This window comes from Lactuca virosa, chromosome 9 (genome assembly GCF_052849685.1).
Source record: "Lactuca virosa cultivar CGN04683 chromosome 9, Lactuca_virosa_CGN04683_v6, whole genome shotgun sequence".
NCBI lineage: Eukaryota > Viridiplantae > Streptophyta > Magnoliopsida > Asterales > Asteraceae > Lactuca > Lactuca virosa.
This window is the reverse complement of record NC_136434.1, coordinates 29,323,394-29,343,514: the sequence shown is the minus strand read 5'-3', so window position 1 is coordinate 29,343,514 and position 20,121 is coordinate 29,323,394. Positions and strand designations below refer to the sequence as shown.

The window sequence follows — 20,121 nt, the reverse complement described above, 5'->3', positions numbered from 1 at the left end:
TCCTTATTGGGTCAAATCCATTTCTTTTGGGCCTATTATTGGACCAAAACCATTCTTGGGCCCGATCCAAGCCCAAAAACGCATGCAAACCGAAAATGCTAATGGGCCTAAGGGGTTCTCACTTACCCTTTAAAATCGAAAACCTTTCTTTTTCTCCCCTCTCCTTGGGCCGATCGGTTATAAAAAAACAAAAGAAATGAAGTAATTTAAACATAACACATCACTATTACATGGCACATAACCATGCTTATTAACCTACATGCATCTAGGAGAGGAGTGATTAACCAACATATAACAATGATCTTCCCCCCCCCCCCCTCTCCCCCCTTTAATCGGCCAAACCACCACCATTCCCTCTCCATTTTCACATCAAACTTCCACTCTTATCTCATTACTCTCTCTAGTTCCCCATTGTTCCTCCAAGCATTTTAGAGATCCATCATCATCAAAATTCGAATTCTAAGCTCCTAGGTAAGTTCATGTTGAACTCTTTTGCTTTGTTCCAAGTTTATATTAAAGATCTTTCCCTTACTCTCTCATTTTCGTGAATATGCTCCCTAGAACACCTTTCACTCGAAAATCTTCTCAAGGAAACAAGTTAGGGACGAAAACCTTATCCATCTCCCTCTACAACTCGAAAAAGCCCCCAAGGTGAGCTTCATACCCCTTATTTTCGAGTTTTCTTTCTTTTAGGGGAGGATACAAGTCTAGTCTTGTGTAATATCTTTGTATATTTGCATGTATTTGTGTGTATGTATGTTTATGTGTGATGAAATGTTGATATTTCATGCTTACACTCCAAGAACTCGAGATTTTGCTAAGTCTCAAGTTGTTGGAGCTTAGTTATCTTGATATGGTTTCATTTATCTTAGTGCTTGTCAAACATGGAAACAAGTTACTAGGTGAAAAAAAATTGATTTTCTTGATTTGTGTTAAAGATCAGAAAAATATGTCCAAGAAAATGTAAAAGCAAATTTTTGTCATGAAAACTTGAAAATATGGAAAATATGGAAATTTCACTCTAAATGGGCTATTTTCGACAACAATAGTAAAAATGGGCTATTTTTGACAACTATGGTAAAAATGAGCTATTTTTTACAACAATAGTAAAAATGGGCTATTTTTAAAAATTATGGTAAAATGGGCTATTTTTTACAACAATAGTAAAAATGGGCTATTTTTTACAACAATAGTAAAAATGGGCTATTTTTGACAATTATGGTAAAAATGGGCTATTTTTTACAACAATAGTAAAAATGGACTATTTTTGACAATTATGGTAAAAATGGGCTATTCTGACAACAATAGTAAAAATGGGCTATCTTTAAACACTCCTAGTAAACTGTGTAAATTACGACAGGATGTATTGCGTGTCATAATCTGCAGTCGAAAATATACACTAGTAACTTTATTTATAACGTTAAATAATGGGATTCAATATTTGCGTAAATTTTGTTAAGGCTCTTGTGAGACAATCCTTCACTCGTACCTACCTAGCGTACATCGTAAGTCTTGTAGTTATAACCAGAGTCTCCCGGAGGGAGAGCGGGATATTGTGTATAGATCTATACGGGGTTGACACCCTCACACCTGAGTTGTTCGCTACAGCTAGACAGGCCAGTCTAGGGTGACAATTATCTTTAGAAACTGACGCCTGAAGAACGTCACGACAGACGTTTTAGTCACATTAGTATGGTTGTAACGACTCACATACATAATAACAATATTCTTTTAAAATTTACGCATAACATATACTCCACTCATTTTATAAAGTACAAAACTACATATCGTCTATTTTGCAACTAATTTCACCACTCTGGTCTTAGGGTTTTAAGACCACAATTTTTCGTATAACAGAAAATATAGGATTTTCTGGGAACACTCTCTATATAATTTCAAACAAGGTAAACACATATAATACACATGCAATTATACATGATTTTAAACGAGACTCACAAACTATTTTTACAGAAAATATTGGATTTTCTGGAGTTTACAAACTAATACAAAGTTTTCTTACAAATACGCTTATGAACTCACCAACATTCTATATTGACTTTTTTCAAAACGACTTGTATTCTCAGGGACTCAGTAAGCAGGTTTGCAGCTATGGATTTTTGGATAATTGTTGTATTTTTGAAATGCCATACATTGTGTTATTTTTGGATTGTAATTTCATGAACAAATACAAAGTTGTAAACAATGCATGTTGGTATCTGTAATGTATGACGTTTGGATGGCTATGTTTGAATTATGATCAATTGTTATGATATTACAATGTGAAGTCACCCGCCCCCGGACGTTTTCGCCGTCCCGGTTCGGGGGTGTGACAAGTTCAAGAAAAATTAACGAATTAAATAAACATCAAAAAGAAAAATAGAAAAATAAACCTCGATCAGACTAAAGGCAGTGACCATGTTATATAAAGTCTTGATTTTTGTCACGGCCTTATGGTATCCACAGGTAGCCATGGATAATACCTCTACTTATTCTTTGAAACAAACAACGAAAAAAACAATTTTTTTAGGTTAATAATGAACAAACGAATTTTTTGAACACTTAAGAGTAATTTGGAATACCCGTTTGTCCAAAATAACTTTAGAATTGCAATAGCAGGTTTGCAAACTCTGCCATGATTTAAACAGAAACTCCAAATCCTACATTAAAATAAAAAAATGTAGTTAGTCTTAAGGATTAGCCACGGATTAAGATTGGGAGCACTGTCAAGGAGATGACCTTGTGCTAAAAGGGAACATTATGAAGCTTACCTACCATTTATATTGCAGTTTCTTGCTCGGAACTAAGTCAATCGGCGGCATACCAAGGGTGCTCGTAACAAATGGTTGTCGGAGACTCAAGAGAGAAAGGAAAGAGACATAGGAGATGTTGTTTGATGGTGGCTGATGGTGTATAGAGTTTGTCGGCAGAGAAGGCATGGTCGGTGTCAAGTTGCAATGGTAGAGCCAAATTAGGGTTAAGGTTTGTGTGATTTTATGTTACTAATGTGATCCGAATTTGGAAACTATGAAGAGGTTACTGAACCGAGTTACACATTTTTCAAAAGAAAAAGGGTTTGAACTTTTTTTATGATGATGACTTCATCAAATTGATCCAAGGGTGGAAACTATAAAGGAAAGTCACGTCTGATTGTTGAAGATGATGTAATCAGGTTTATCTTTTAATATATATATATATATATATATATATATATATATATATATATATATATATAAAGGAAAGTCACGTCTGATTGTTGAAGATGATGTAATCAGGTTTATCTTTTAATATATATATATATATATATATATATATATATATATATATATATAGATTATTGCTATTTTTCTATTGAAAACTTTATGCATAATTTTGACACCTCCAAAACTATCTTTTCCCCAACAATTAAAACAAAAAACACAAACAACATTTAAATAACAAAATTAAAATCCAATCTCCAAAAGCAAAACGCCATCAATTTACAAAAAATAAAATGTGTTTCCAAAATTTCTGCTCATACAAAAAGCTTTAAAAAAAAACCCTAAAAAACCAAAATAGATCAACAAATGAAACACTAAGTGTACAAATAACCTCATGGACCCACTCGTCAAATCTTATTATATTTGAAGTTTCAGTCCCTGCAAAACCTTTATTTTTGAATCACAAACATTAAGAAAGTCAGTCAAAGCAGTTCCCTGAGCCGTTACCATCTTCCTCGCCACATCAGCCGCCTTCCACGGCTTAACCGCATGACAAATCCTTTCACCAACCTCCAAATCATCAACCGAAGAAACCAATTTTTCAAGAATCTTAACAACTTTTCCGGGGCCAGGCCCACCATCATCACAATTAATAGACGAAAGTAAAATGTCAATGTCCCCATCAACTGACTTATTGATTTGTTCTTTTAACCATTTAGAAACTTGATCAATCGTGTTATTTAGTGATATGATTGAATTTTTTATTGAGCTTGAGAGTTGGGTGTTTGACTGATCGGAGGTCCCACCACCGCCGCCTTTCTTCTTCTTTTTACCGGACGGAAGAGTTGACCGGACACATGACTGGATGATGAGACCGTGCCACGTAAGCGGCTCCGTTACTAACTGGACAAGAATGGAAAGGTCGGTTCCCGGGAAAGATAACAACGGTTTTGCGGTTTTTATCTTTGAAGAAACGGATTGTTGTAGTAATGAACATAAAAGTTCCCAATTCATCGGAATTGTGATTCCGTTGGAATTCAGATTCCAGGCGTTTAAACACACAGCAAAGTTCATCCAGCCAATCAGATTTGGAGAAAAAACCTCCAAAGGTTTTTGACCAGATGCAACACTGTTAACAAGCACCACTGCATCCTGGAATGGGAGTTGTAGAAATTTTGCATAGGATTCCAGCAAGGATTTGAGCTCTGAGGAAGCTTTGGAATCAAAACCATTATTGTCGGAATTGGAATTGACTTTTACTGATGATGAAGCACATTGTATTGATAGATGGATCATACGTGGAAGTAGTGACCTTTTCTCGATTGTTCTTGTCACCTTTGATTCCGTTTCTTTAACATCATTCCGCTGCAAAAGAGGATCAAGGAATTGGAATTTGAAGTATTTAATGATTCCGAAACAAAGGTAAAGATCGAATATTATATAAAAAATAAAAAGTGAATAATATGTGAACATACATACCAAGGTTTCTCTAGGATAATTTGACATGCTTTCATAAGGTCCTGTAAGGAGAAAATGAAATGATAAAAAAAAAAAAAAAGTAATAAACATGATTAGTGGTTACACATGTGATGTATACCAGAAAAAATAGGCTCACCTGAAAGGTAATTTTTGTCGTAAGATGGGGTCCACCAAGGACGTAATTGTAAATCTTCATTGAAGGTCAATTTCTTGGACTGGATCTCATTTGAAACATCAAGAAAGTCGCTTCCAAAATTCAAGCTTTCAAGTACAGACTAATAAAAAAGGAAGAAAATATTGTCATTTTAACATTGCCACATGAAATATAGATAGACCATGAAAAGTGGGGGTAATTAGGTAAATACCTCTGCTTCTTCGATACTATTTGCATTTCGTTTTAAATTCAGGATTGATCCTTCAATCTTTGCTGTTAAGTACTGACTCGAACGTTGCAATCTCTCTTTAAATTGAACGAATTCAATTACCTATAAAAATTTATAATTAACAACAGTTACGCATAAAAAAAAAAATATAAACGGATATTAATGTAAAAAAATTATACATACTTTTGAGTAATTTCGATGACGATATGCAAGAAAAGTAAGATCTGCAGATTCCTTGAAGTGTTCATCCATGAACCTTGAGTAACCCTTTAGAAGATCACTAGTATCTACCAATAATGGAGATGTCAACATTTGGGGTAAAATATGATGTGAGACAGTTTCCAAAAGGATGTTCTTCACATCCAATGACTTGTACCTAAAAAGGAGAAAATCGTCAATTTAAATGTGTATTGAAACACATATGGTTCTAAATTATATTACCGTTCATATGCTAATGGAAGAGCATTCCAATAAGAGTACAGGTGTAACAACAAAATCTTGTATTGCCAAACATATCTGCCAAAAAAACATGGATATTTAATAAGGGAAAGAAGAACTAGAAGGGCAAAAGTGGAAGAAAAGAAAAGTAGAAGAAACAAGAACCTGCGGACTGTCAACCCAAGCTCCAACACCATAATAGCTTCCAATAAGTAGCCAATATGTTTTGTACGCCAAAATAGCTACAACAAGAAAGCAAGACATTAAAGTTTCAATATAAATAAATAATTAATTAATTATTATATTTCATTAAGCAGTATATTTTATACCTGAACCAGTACATTGCATGTCATACATAGAAACTCTTCACCAAACATACTCTCTTGTACATCCAAGTCCTTTGAAAGAGGAAGATTCTGACAATACATTTCTGTCATTTGTACTGCAAACCCCACAAGATCTGTGTGGAAAAGGGTAGGAATGTAAATTACTAAACTTTATGAAAGATATTAAAAAATTTACAAAAGATTTACCTCCTTCGGGAAGTGGGAACATGTCACCAATCAGTTCTCTTATTTTAAAAAGTGTTATATGTTGTCCAAGAACATTTTTTGATGACGTGGCGGAAGAAGCAATGCCTTTAGCCAACTTTTCTAGTAACTGGTTTTTTTTATCACCGGGTAGAACTTGAAGGAAGACTGCCACGTCAGCTGAGAAGCAAGCTAAATGTCCAAATCTGTTGAAAGAGAAAAGCTTTAGAAAATACTGTTTTGCCCTCAAAGACTATAGTATAACAAGACTTATTATATACCTGGAGAAGAATAGAATAATGTCCTCCATGAGTTTGTCATAACTACCCTTTCCAAATATTATTTTCCTCCTCTCAATTTCAAGATTTGCCAAGTCCGGGTTTCTTATAGAATCACTACCTGCTTCTGCTTTTAGCTTTTCTACAAACTCAGAGGCCCTTGATATACGAGAATCAAACTGCACATAATTTTTGAAAGACATAAACTTCAAGGGCTTAAAGGTAAATAGATGTAAGGAAGGAAGGAAGGACATAGTCATACCACATCATCTGACAGGTGTCGGTGGTTGCAGTCAATCAATGTTGACACGTGAAGTGAAGGGCTATTAGTCCCACCGGGGAAAATACAGTCATCTTCCAGCAAGCAACCAAGATAATGAAGAAAGCATTCCCAATCATCAGGGCTTCAAATAAATAAATAAAAATTAGTGATAAATAATGAGTCACTGAAAGTGGATAGAAGGTGAAGACATACCACAATGTCAAGACTTTTTGGAAAATATCTGCAGCTCCACCATAATCACCTGCCCGAGCAAGAAGCCTCCCCTGTCAACTTGTAAGTTAAAGAGCACAAATATATAAGATATGCAAGCAAACTATGCATTGCAAAGAAAATAACTTATAAGAATTTGGAAAGTATCTGCAGCTCCACCATAAGCAGGATTTTTTGTTAGTGGCTATAAATTCAGTTCCAGAGCTATGTGTAATGTGTGCAAAGATTAGGTGCGATTTTTGGAGTCTTGGATTGTGGAAGAAACTAACATCTCTATGTCAGATTAAGTGATTAACATTCCAAAATCAAGGTAAGAGCTTCTATTCATCTTCTTGCTGTTTAAATGCAATTAGGGTTTGTGAAATTTGGGGGTTTCGGGTCAATGAGTCGGATGATGATGTAACCCAAAATACATGTTAAGATAATGGTTTATTAACCTAAAGAAACTAAGAAAATGCTAAAATCAAGCATTTATTTCCACATATTGAGTATAATTTCGTTTTGAATATCCAAATTAGGAGACTGTAGGTAAATTTGCTTGGGTTGAAGTAATACAGATATTAAACCCACTAGAGAATAATATTTGACTGTTGAATCTTGAGTAGATGATGTTAATAGAAACCATGAACAAACTCCATTTATAGGAAGTAAATGGTCTTGGTGCACTAAACTGCTAGAGATGAGCAATTTAGGGTTGAAATTGGGACTTTACCATAAATATGATAAAGAGAAGTGTGAATGGAATAGAGAAAATCAATTTGTGAAATTAAATACTTGTGACCATTCCACATGTAAATGATCCTTCAAACTTGTTTGTGAGTTTTTTATAATATCAAGGGGTCATGGGATATGGAAGTACATTTTTTGGTAACATTTTGTAAAATTGTGTTGTTTCTAAAAAGAAATTTTTTAGGTGAACTTCATTTGAGATTAGAATGTTACACTTTGCTATAGGACTGAATAGAGAAAAAGAAGTACATTTAAGTTTTTCTAATCGATTATTCAAGTGAAATTCAACTAGCAAAGTCTAAGATCATGGTGTTGCAGAATAAATAAAACCATATAGAAACATAGGCCTCATTTTCTATCATTCTGTTTTATGTCTCTCCTTGTTTATGTTTTCAAAAAAGTGTGAAACCATTTATGTCTACAGATTACCTAAATGAGTTATCACTTACCAGAATAATGTTAATGTCGATTATAAATAGTAAACTTGAATTTGATGTTTTAATTGTTTGTGTGACTAGTTTAGAAATGAAAACATGGGACCAGTTGACCTTAATGTCATTGATGTTTGAAGCCCAATACAATACAGTTCTTATCCTTCTTTAGTTTTAATCTTGCTATTTAAAAACATGTAATATTTTCAAATGCATTTAGATAGTGTAAATTGTTCACTTGAGTTCAATTAACAAATGCAAGTGAAATCAATGGAATAAAAAGGTAGCATAAAATGATAAAGAAGCAGATAGTACCTGTATCCGTAGTTTATCAACTTCAATCATTATAAGTGATCCTAAGTTCCCTGAAAGAACTTCTGTAGCATCCCCATATTTGGCTTGCTGTTCCAATAGAGAAATATATACACTAAGAGCTGCAACCAATACAATTCATTCAGATGATAGAACATTGTGCATGAATAAAATCTGTCCTTTTATATAATTATTAATCAAAAAAGGAATCAAACCGCACCTTCAGGCTCATGCAAGCTATGAGAAGCAATGTGTTTTTTAAGCAAACCTTCTGCTAACTGCAAAAGTTTCTCTCCTCCATTCCCACAAAAAACCTGTAACTGAATGCTACAGACTGCCCACAGCAAGAACCTCTCTTCACCAGCAATTTTATACATTTTAATGGCTATCTACAAAATAAAACAAAAACATGTCACATAAATGTCACAAGAAACAATAAATTTGACAAAATATTTCCGGATATCATCAACCTGTTGCTGCTTCACAAAAGAATATTCACGAACATAGCAATTGAAGAGTCCCATCATCAGTTCCAAATTGTTCGGAAACTTTCCGCATGCATACTCATAACAACTAGTAGCCATGTCCACTGATGATGTAAATAGAATATAAGTTTGTAAGTAGAAAAAGATTATAAGAAATTGCATCAATGGAGGGAGCATATTAGAAATACTAACGATGATCTAGCCGTTGAAAAACAATCTGCAATGTGCTTAGTGTGAGATCATCAATCAAGATCAAATCGTTCTTATATAAAAGCTCTTTAGCATTGATGCAGACAGATAGTGATTCCTCCAATTTACCCATTCTTTCCAGTATGAGAGCCTTAAGTGCCTGCATTGCATTAAAACAAGAAATAGAACAATGAATCACAGTTCTTCTTCGAAAATCAGACCAATGAAGAACACAAATGTATTTGGATGACTATGCTAAGGTATAGAAAATAACACTTCAAAAAGGACATGAGTTTCAGATCTTTTCTCAATTTCTCTTGCAGGACTCCCCTCATTTTCTTGGTTGAATTATAAAAGAAGACTTCTTAAATTTGTGTAGTGGATATCCAAAAAGTTCATCTGAAATTTATATGTATCCAGGGTGGAGTATGGGGCAATTAAACCCTTAAAGATGGCTAGTTTATACACCTAATTCTTAATCGGTTATATAAGACTGCTGCTGCCCTGCCGTATAAGAGCCAATAGAAGAAGAAATTATGATGATTTATCATGGAGAATCCACCAATGGAAAGCAGTGAACTATCATGAAGCTGCATTCATTAAACAGAATGTCTGAACTCGTCGTTCTAATAAGAAAAACAATTCCTAAGTCCTGGCGAGAACAACCAAACTGTTGACGGCTTGAGTGCAAGATCAGTCAATTAAATCAGACCAATTCTTTTCTTACAGAAATACTGTAAGGTATTGACGAACTCGTCCTTATTGAAACCCACACGAAAAGAAGGGAATCAGACAGCAGACTTACGAGAGCGTAGGAAGAGTTGGGATATTTGGAGAGCAAAGTCGTAGATAGCTTGAGTGCATTTTTAAACTGTCGAGAGTCGATTGCGTCCCAAACAGGCCGGACACGCCGTTCCGGTATGCCGCCGGCCATCCCGAATTTCGACGCCATTATAGAGTTCTTAGGGTTTTTGGCAACGGCGAGAAAACGCGACTGTAAAGGGTAGGGAAGGTAGAAGACGTTTTTTTCTTAAACGAGAGATAACGGAGTTGAAAACGGGAATACACACAAACAGGAGTTAGGGTTGTTTGGACGTGTACATCATCACAGGAATCAGAATCCAAATCTATAAGAGTTAAGTTTAACTTGGGTTAGGTTTAGTTTGACAACGAAAAACTAAATTATAACCCGCATTAAATGCGGGGAATGTATAAAAACATACAAACGTCTATAGATATTGTATAATAATTTAAAAAAAAAAAAATTATGACTATTGGTATTATTGAAATGTGTAGAAGATACACTGAAATTGATAAATATCCATAATCGTTGAATGACCTTTTGTATACAATTTTGTTTTTATTAGTTGAACGACCTTCCGCGTCTATGAGTACCTTCAAACATTTTTTACTTGTGACACGGGAAACAGCCACATATAACTGACCATGAGTAAAAACGGGTCTACGCAGGTATAATCTAACATCTGATAATGATTGTCATTGACTTTTGTTAATGGTCATAGCGAAACAAACAACTATGGGAATTGTCTCCGCTGAAAACGGAATGAATTTTTTTTATCAGAGGGGTTAACTTCATGCGAGGTATATAAGTAGTCTAATTGAAAAATCTGCCAGATATGATTCGGGTTTCATTGACGTGTCTTCCAAGCCTTACGATCTGTAATATAGTACCATTGCATAGTCATTTGGTTTGGTCGATATTACGAAGTAACATTACCGGAACACCTTTTTTCAGTATAAGTTTATGGTTGGGAATTCCATAAGTCTTAAAATCATTCAACACATCTGGAGAGTATAACGACTCCTCAAAAGAATCTTGTGCCTCAGTCTCACATAAAGAATCTGAACTCATATATGTTTTTCCTTCATCTTTCATCAATTCTAACATGTAGTCATTGATAGCATCGATTTCTTCATTTGTAGGGACCAAAATAGTTTTATCTTGAAAATACGATGGATCATCAAGATGGTTCTGAAAGGATGAATAAATTGTGGATACAATTAAATGAATATGGTCACCCGTGGAGGGAACGATAACATCTTCTAGAAATTCAACTTCAACTTCACCATCATTAGGGCCACCAATAGTACTTTCACTGATTTTAAGAATCAATTCAGCAAATGATTTTGTCTCTTCGAAATCATTGTTTGGATAGCCGACCTGAAGCCTCATGTTTACATTAAAACGTAAAACTGTACATTCATGTCATAATCTTGATGAATGCAATGATGCCTAGACAATATCTGAACGATTTCCTCTTTGTATTACTGGAAGAATCTGTCGAAAGTCACCTCCAAATACAATGGTCTTGCCTCCAAATGGTTTATTCTTGTCTGATGAAAGGATAACGTTTCTAAGTGTCCTGTCAATTGCTTCGAAACAATGACGGTGCGTCATCGGGGCTTTGTCCCATATGATAAATCTAGCTTTATTCAACAGTTCAGCTACGTCGTTATCTGGTGTAATAGAACAAAATGAATCCTCATTCAAGTTGATTGGTATATGAAATCTTGAATGCGTTGTCCTACCACCAGAGAGCAAGAGGGATGCAATTCCGCTTGAAGCAATGTTGATAACAATTTCACCTTTAGATCTAATAGCAGCAAACAATGTCTTCCAAACAAATGTTTTTCTTGTTCCTCCATAACCATGCAGGAAAAAGACACCACCTTTTTTGTTGTTAACAGCATTGATAATTGTATCATAAACCTTTTTTTGCTCGACATTTAATTTGGAATGCAGTTGTTGATGTTAGACTTCAAGACCGGACGGATCGTAATTAAGCTCGTCTTGAATTAACATATTGCAAGAATCTTGAATATATTTGTGATCAGGTAACGGCATATTAGGTATTTGCTTCAGACTAAGTCCACAACTCAATAAAGATTTCTCAATGTATGACAATGTTAGGTGAAAAATTGCTTTCGGTTTTAGCTTCAAGACTGAAAAGACAAAAGATTATGAAATTATTTATTTTTAATATCAATTAATTTAGAATGTTTTTTGTGTAAATGGGTTACATTATTTGAAAATGTACCTCTTACGCCGATTTCTTGTTCACGAATATGAACGACATCATCAGAAAGACAATTATAGGTCTCTTTAAAAACATGATGAGGTCGGGATAGACTATCCGATGTAATCAACATAACAAATAGAGACCCGCAGAATGAAACAGTGGCCCAATGATGTGTTTCGTATATAGAAGATATGTACTCTCTATCATCGTCTAATAGACCAAGAGCATAGCAAGCATCTTTGTAAGATTCATAAACGGTCTCGTTAACTGTCCTGATATTTCCATAGCAAGTAGGACCCTTTACTTTGTTGAGCAAAATGCGGAAGTAATAAACATCACCAGACTTGGGTGACACATGATTAATTATACCAAGTGACTTTGTCTTTGTTTTTCTTCTTGTCCATACTTTATTTGATTTATTCCAAACATATTGACTTGGAAATTCAACATATGATAACTTTCGTGCGCTTTTCATCATAGTTGTTACATTCCATCCAAGGTTGTAAAAATCGTTCGGCGGTCGACTGGCGATAAGCGATTAATCAGACTCGGCGGCGATTAATCGGGGACCCTAAATTATTAATAAAGTTATTTAAAAAATTAATATTTCCTAAAGAATTAAGTATTTTGAAATTTTAAAATTTAAAATTTTGAAAATTTAAAAATTTTAGTATAATATTTTAAATTTGAAAGCTTAAAAATTTTAAATTTTAAATTTTTGGTGTAATGTTTGATTTTATTTTTTTTTATTTTTTTGATTTTTTTTAAATATTTTCCGCCTATGACCGCCAAGGCCGCCAAGCACCGCCAAGTCCGAGTTTGACCGATTTTGACCAATTTCCGCCAAGCACCTTAACCGTAATCGATTCGAGACCATCAAGCGATTAATCGGCCGCCAATGTCGATTTCTGCAACCCTGATTCCATCCAAGCCAAAAATTGAGAAACAACAATAGTGGGTTTAGAAACAACATTAGTAACACGTTGGGATGGTTTTAAACACAATAAGTTGTTTGTCTTCAAGGTGAAACGACAACTGTGACATCCTCAATTTCACGGCCAGAAAAGACCGATTTGTTTATGCTTTATTTGAAAATCAAAGTATTCATTTTAAAGAATAATATTGCGGAATTTGCTCCCATAAAAAGATGATAAATATATTATCAAATCATTTCCGAAGAAATGTATTTTGTTCATATTAAAGATTTGGGATATCATCGTCAATACAGAAACATAAACAGGGTCGGTCCGTTGATTTTAGGGGCCCTGTGCGAAGGCTACCAAATGGGCCCTTAAATATATGTGCATTTTCTACTTATAACCAAACTTCATTAATTCTACTATAATTATTATAACATAAACAAAAAAAAACGATAAGACAATATATAATTTTATATAGCTAAATGAATCGCGAAACTCACCTCACATTAATTGAAGCAAAATTGTTCACCCATTTCCAGCCTTTGTTAGTTCTTCAACTCTTGTTCCCTTTCTACGTTTTTTTACTACGAGATATATGTAGGAGACATAATTTTTAAAAATAAAATAACAATAATCACTCAAATATTCGATTAAATTAAAATTATAAAAATAAAATTTTATGATTCAATTGAATAAATCAAAAATCAGAATACAAGAAAGAACAATGCGAACAATAATGTAAACTTATAATTATAAAATAAAATACAAAAAATTTGAATTGTAAATAAAATGATTAAATAATAAAAATAAACTGGGTATTAGACTAGTATGATAATTGGGCCTTAATGGTATTTATTTAATGAATGGTACTTGTGTGATGTGTGGCTTCAATTTGAGGACTATAAAGAATACTCCCATTGATAACGCCTGGTTTCGATCATGGGACGCAAGGATTGAGTGAAAAGCGCTTTAACCATCCCGCCTATATACTGTTATTATTCGCATCCTCAAAATATTTTATATATCAAGATAATACAATATATTTTAAAAAAAATGGGCCCCTAAACAACACGGGCCCTATGCGGTCGCACACCCGGCACATGCTTAGGGTCGGCCCTGAACATAAGCATAAACGGACCTTATTTACACTAATGATCTACATCTCCGTTAATCTCTCAGTGTAATGTGGCTTCGTATTGACACCTGTTATACAAATAAACTGAGTGGGTCAGGTTGGGAAACCTAGTGAGTATATAGGGTTTTCAACCCACAATAATATAATTATTATGTTTAATCATCAAACAATTAACCCAATTACCCATCCCCATTATCTTCATTTAATTTTCCCTAAAGATTTATCCTAAGGATCATCTCCTATATCGTATTTACCTTTCATCTCCTTACATCGCATTTCCTTATATGTTTGTTTCTAAGGACTTTTCCTAAGGATCATCGCCTACATCGCATAGACAGTACTAATTCGGGGATTACTCCCTCAATACGTGTCCAGTAAGGGTTAGGGTATCATCGCATGAATACGTAGTTACAACATCTGTTGGAACCTGAAAGTGAACCTCTAGCAATCCCAAACACCCTTGAAGATCCGAAGTCAGTCAAAGTTTCGAAATGAAGTAGTTGGTGTCCGGACTTGAAGCTTTGCTCCGGAATTACTTTTGTATCCGGACTTGAAGATATGCTCCGGATGAGAAGATCAGTTGAAGCCATTCCGGAATGGACTATGTGTCCGGAATGTTTGTCTTTCTGAATCAATGTTTTTGTCTTTGTTCATTTATTGTATTTGTCTTTAGCTTGATTTAACTCGTCATGGGACTTAGTCTCTTTTGTCAAACACAAATATTCAGAGTGTCAGAAGTAACTCTTTTATCCAGTCCTATGTAGGGGTGAGCAAAAACCGAACCAAAAACCAAAAAAACCGCATAAACCGAAACCGAAAAACCGAAACCGAAATGAAAACCGATGGTGCGGTTTTTAGTTTTGCAAAAAACCGAAAATACTCGGTGCGATGCGGTTTCTAGTCTCGTAAAAACCGTAAAAAATCGAACCGCACCGCATATATATATATATATATATATATATATATATATATATATATATATATATATATATATATAAAGTGTTGATATTTGTAAGAACCAATAACTTATGACAATTAAAATTTCTAAATATAAATATCTATCTTATCCATCGGAGGATGATTGTACATTTTTAAGCATACATTCAGTAGTAGTTACAATAACAAATAATGTTTATGACATTTTTTAACTTTTAAATATGAAGAGTACTAGTGATAGTATCATTTTTATTAATACATTAATTGATATTATCGATGTACCTATAAAACAAATATTATATTAAAATCGTATTATGTTCAAGCATTAGAAACATGTTGGATGAGTGGTTATGTAATTTGATTTCAAACCAAGAGGTGGTGGTATTGGTTTATCTCCAAAAAAATGATTAGCATTCCTCATCTGAGTCAAAGTAACTCGCCGAGTTACTTGAGTTTTAGTAAAAAGGCAAAACGAAAAAAAAAAATAATAATAACAAAAACCCGCAAAAAAAAACCGAACCACAAAAAACCGCAATAAAAAACCGCAAAAACCGAACCGCATAAAAACCAAACGGTGCGGTTTCTAAATTTCAAAAAACCGAAGTTGCGGTTTTCGGTTCGGTTTTGACCAAAAACCGCACCAAACCGCACCACGCTCACCCCTAGTCCTATGTATGTAATCAGTCAGTACTATGTACCTTGTTCTCTTATTTATAGGAGCTTTCAAAGTTAAATCAAATGACGGATCATTCAAACATATTTAGCAACATTCCAGTTTACTTCACTTATTCTCTCAAACATTCTTCTTGTTCTTCATTTATTATCTTTACCTTGATCATTATCTTCTCTCTTCATTTATGTATTGAATATTATGTTGAATGCATTAACTCAGACTTGACTGGATTTACCAGACTTGACTGGAATACCTCTTAGTAAGCAGACATTGATCTTAAGCATTCATTCAAGGTTTGAGTTTTCAAACCTTGTCCTTGCGCATCTGATCATCCTTGTTCTCACAATTGGTATCAGAGCTTGAGTGGTTGTCCTTTGAATCCATAAAATCATATTATAGTTGATTTGAAATTACCTTGGTATTTCAATCATTTATGTGTTAAGGATAAAAGTTCTTCTATATACCACTTTTTCTCAAAGATATCTTGACTTCAATGGCTGCTTCTAATACTCAACAAATGTATTCAATGCAAATAGCAAATAGCGTGGGTTGCCCTACACATGCCCCACTGCTAGTTGTTGAAGAATATGATCATTGGAAAGTTAGAATGGAAAGATTTTTACTTGGAAAAGAGAAAGGTGAATCTATCTGGAGATCCGTCAAAGAAGGTCCTCATGTTCCAGTTTGATACGTGGTTCGAGATGCTGCTGCAACTCTGTTGCTGCAACTCTCTTGAGACAGGATCAACAACGTCAAGCACCACTCACTGCTGATGACCTCGAAAAGTTGCATGCTGATCAAGTTGTCTTTTCGGAAATGGTGTTTGGTGTTCCACCATCTCTCTTTGAGCATATCAAACTGTGCAAGTTCGCAAAAGAGATTTGGGACACACTTTAGGATTTATTTGAAGGGTCAAAGAACATGAAGGATAAGCGCTTGACTTCGGTTGTCAATGAGTTCGACACTTTCACTACCACACCTGGTGAATCTGTTGCCTCAGCCTCAAACAGATACCGAATCGTTGTCAACAATATGACAGCTCATGGGATAGTCCAAACTCCACTTGAGTGCAATCTCAAGTTCATCAATAGTCTAAGAAAGGGATGGAGAAATGTGAAATCATGTCTTCAGAGCAATGGATCTCTGAAAAAGCTCAAGCTCTATCAACTTTTTGATGAGCTTCAAGGTCATGAGTCAAATGTTGCTCAAACTCTACGTGAACTCACTGGATGTCCTCTTGCCCTAGTCAGTTCCTTTGATCTACAAACCTCAAACCCAATTGTTTCGGACCCTCTTACTGCTGTTGTTCCATACATTCCTCCTGTTCAACCTTCACCTCCTAACATTCCTGCTCTCACCAACTCAAACTTGCAATCCATGGGAGACCTTAATCCTGATGAAATGGACTCCGAACTACGCTTTCAACAAGAGTTTGCCATACTCTCTATGAGATACAACCGTCCTTTAAACAAGCCTCACAACAATCGATTCCAAACTTTTTACCAAAATAACTGCTTTCAAGCTCCTCACCAAAGCAATCATCAACCTTTCAACAAACCTTCCAAAACCCTTATGCTTACAAGCCAAATCTTCCTACTCAGAATCATACTTCAGAACCTCCTCAGCTTCCGAAATCTGAGAAACCAAAGATTATGTGTCACAAGTGCGGACATGCAAATCACTTTGCCAAAGATTGCCTAGCCGAAGTCCCACAAAAATCGAAGATCATGGACTCTGCTTACTATGAACGTCGTGCTCAAGAATTGGCTGAAAGTGAAAAAGGCTTTTGTTACAACCGTGTCAAGGGATGTGGAAGGATATTGGTCGTCTGGAGACGATGATGATGTAACCACTGCCAGAAACATGTGTCTCATGGCTCGACAAGAAATTGAATGTGTTGAAGGCTATTGGTCGTCCGGATCCGAAGAAGATGATGAAGTTGCTGAACCACACTACTGATACATGGCTACCAACGATCCACCCGGCCGAAGCATCATTTAGCAGGTAAAAACTATGATTACTGATAATAATTTTGATTTATCTTTTTGTGAACCATATCTAACCCAGATCCAATCAGATATGACCATCATTTACAAAGCCTATGAGTCAGCCGTAGAAGCCAGTAAGAAGAAGGACAGTGAATTGAGTCGTCTTAGGTTACGTTTCGCGGATAAGAAGTTGAAAATTGAGTCTTTAGAACATGAGCTTGTAATGTCAAAAGATAAATGTATCATTCTTAAAGACAAATGTGAAATTACTTATTCCGAAAGAAACATTTTAATTTCCAATAACAAACGTCTTAATGCTAAGATTGATGTCATGCACCATGCTATAGACATTCTTGAAGCAAATGAACGGATGACTCACAATTTTCGTCATCCTTGGTCAAAAGCTCCTGGTCTCGGAAGTGAGTTTCTGAAACCAGTTGTTCGTCCCTTAAAGGAGTTACAAAATCTGACTTTCATGGGAGATGTTCCGAACATTAAACATTCGGATACATCTGTTTCTCCCTTGTCACCCCTTACTGAGACTTCTGACCATTTTACATCCTTGATTCCTGAGTTTAAGCCTATAGTTGTCAAGAGTCCCGATTCCATGCAATTTCCGCCTCTGATAAACCTGGACCTGAATCGGGCGTCTGAACTTAACTTTGATACTCCAATGTCTGTTGTTCAAAATCCGAACCTCAGCCCTCCTAACAACTGTGTTGTTGAGGAAATTTTTCTGGAATCAACTTCTTCTGAACCATCAGAGTGTGTTTGGGCATCTTTAGATAGTGAAGTCGATGAGACAATTTCATGTGATTCTGAACCTCAGGTAATTTCAAAAACAAATCTAGTTCCCATTAAGCCTGTGTTCAACAATCCTTCAGTAGGACAGACTTCGAAATCTTCGTCTCATTCCAGAAGAAAGCCAATGTTAAATAGGAAGGATATCTTAGATCCTAAAGTGGAAGCTCGGAATGCACCCAAAAAGGAAGTTAAGACTAGACAAAATTCAAGATTCCTTGAGAACTCCAAAAAGAGCGTATCTCGGAATTCTCCTTCATCAACTCATAGTCAAAACTTCTTCACACCCACTAAGATCCTTAAGAGTCCTTCAAATTCTCCAAGTCCTGTAGAACAAAAGAAAGTGGTTAGTTCCACTCAGGAAAAGTCAAAAGTAAGCACCGCATCTGTCCGAAACACCTCTCATCGGATTGTTTCATCTGTTTTCATTGCAAAATCCGATGGCACAGTTTTTAGACCTCGACTTTCAAAATCAAATGTGTCATTAAGAAACCAGAAACATGTTAAGAAAACAAATTTTTCAAAATCATCAAACAAAACTTTGTATGGAAAGTCAAAACTCACATTGATGAAACAATCACTCCGGAAGACAAAGTAGTAACCACTACTCCGGAAGTTAAAAGTCAGAAGAAAGTTGTTCCGAACTATCCTGTCATTTAATATGACTATTGGATAGATGAAAGAACCATGTCATTCTGTTTGTTTCCTAAGGAATCTCGGAACAAATCTTCTAAACCAACTGTTGCTCAAAAGTCACTTCCCAAGCCTAAGACTCGGACCTTTGTCCGAAAACCTAACATGGAGCCTAAAAACTCCACCACTCACTAATTTTGCAGGCACTTTGTGCTTCAGATCAAGAGACAATATGGTATATTGATAGTGCTTGCTCCATGCACATGAAGGGGCAAAAGGACTTTCTGTGAGATCTCAAACTTGCACCAAATGTTGGCTATGTGACATATGGCAACAACTCCAATTCTCAGATCCGAGGTTATGGCATCCTTACAAATGGCAACTTCTCCATTTCAAACGTGGCATATGTAGCTGACTTAAAGCACAATTTGATAAGTGTGGCTCAATTCACTAATGCAAATTGTCGAGTTGAATTTTGTAAGAAACATAGCTACATCATGTCCGAAGATCGAAAGGAATGCTTGATCAAGTCTAACCGCAATAAGAACATGTATCCTTTTGACATCAACATGATCATTGGCAAGCCCCAACTCTGATTACTCTCAAAAGTTGTTCCTGACGTCAGGTGGTTATGGCATAGGAGGCTTGCTCACTTGAACTTCAAATATATGAATGATCTTGTTTCGGGTGAAATGATTAGAGGTTTGCCACTTCTCAAATTCGATAACGACCATCTATGTGCTGCATGTGAGTGTGGAAAGCAGTCAAAGAAGGGTCATCCCGTCCTCATTGAAAAATCAATCTCGGAACCATTAGAACTTCTACACATTGATCTGTGTGGACCATCAACAGTAGAGAGTCTGCATCACAAAAAGTACATTCTTGTGATTGTGGATGACTTTACTAGGTTTACCTGGGTCTTTTTCCTAAGGCTGAAGTCAGAAACAGCCTCTGAGCTCATCAATTTTATAAAAGGAATAAAAGTTCTCATCAAACTCCCAGTAAGGAGAATCCGAAGTGACAATGGTTCAGAATTCACTAACTCCACCA

At 35.4% G+C, this 20,121-nt stretch overlaps 3 protein-coding genes across 3 annotated transcripts; all 3 read right to left on the bottom strand.

The window, feature by feature from the left end:
* Positions 1–3,432: 3,432 nt before the first annotated feature.
* Positions 3,433–10,020, bottom strand: LOC145136936 (Tetratricopeptide repeat (TPR)-like superfamily protein). The gene is made up of 17 exons (XM_079071049.1): positions 9,750–10,020; positions 8,948–9,104; positions 8,741–8,859; positions 8,491–8,659; positions 8,274–8,392; positions 6,781–6,851; positions 6,568–6,709; positions 6,309–6,484; positions 6,031–6,233; positions 5,827–5,957; positions 5,663–5,739; positions 5,501–5,575; positions 5,243–5,435; positions 5,042–5,161; positions 4,813–4,951; positions 4,677–4,717; positions 3,433–4,562 (listed from the first exon to the last, which is right to left on the bottom strand). The coding sequence occupies exons 1-17, from the start codon at positions 9,894–9,896 to the stop codon at positions 3,615–3,617; spliced, it is 3,027 nt and encodes a 1,008-aa protein (XP_078927175.1). The 5' UTR covers positions 9,897–10,020; the 3' UTR covers positions 3,433–3,614.
* A 626-nt stretch (positions 10,021–10,646) lies between these two features.
* LOC145139084 (uncharacterized) lies at positions 10,647–11,138 on the bottom strand. The gene has a single exon (XM_079073033.1). The coding sequence runs from the start codon at positions 11,136–11,138 to the stop codon at positions 10,647–10,649; it is 492 nt and encodes a 163-aa protein (XP_078929159.1).
* Positions 11,139–11,198: 60 nt separating this feature from the next.
* Positions 11,199–12,463, bottom strand: LOC145139083 (uncharacterized). The gene is made up of 3 exons (XM_079073032.1): positions 12,004–12,463; positions 11,732–11,908; positions 11,199–11,635 (listed from the first exon to the last, which is right to left on the bottom strand). The coding sequence occupies exons 1-3, from the start codon at positions 12,461–12,463 to the stop codon at positions 11,199–11,201; spliced, it is 1,074 nt and encodes a 357-aa protein (XP_078929158.1).
* Between the last annotated feature and the right edge of the window lie 7,658 nt (positions 12,464–20,121).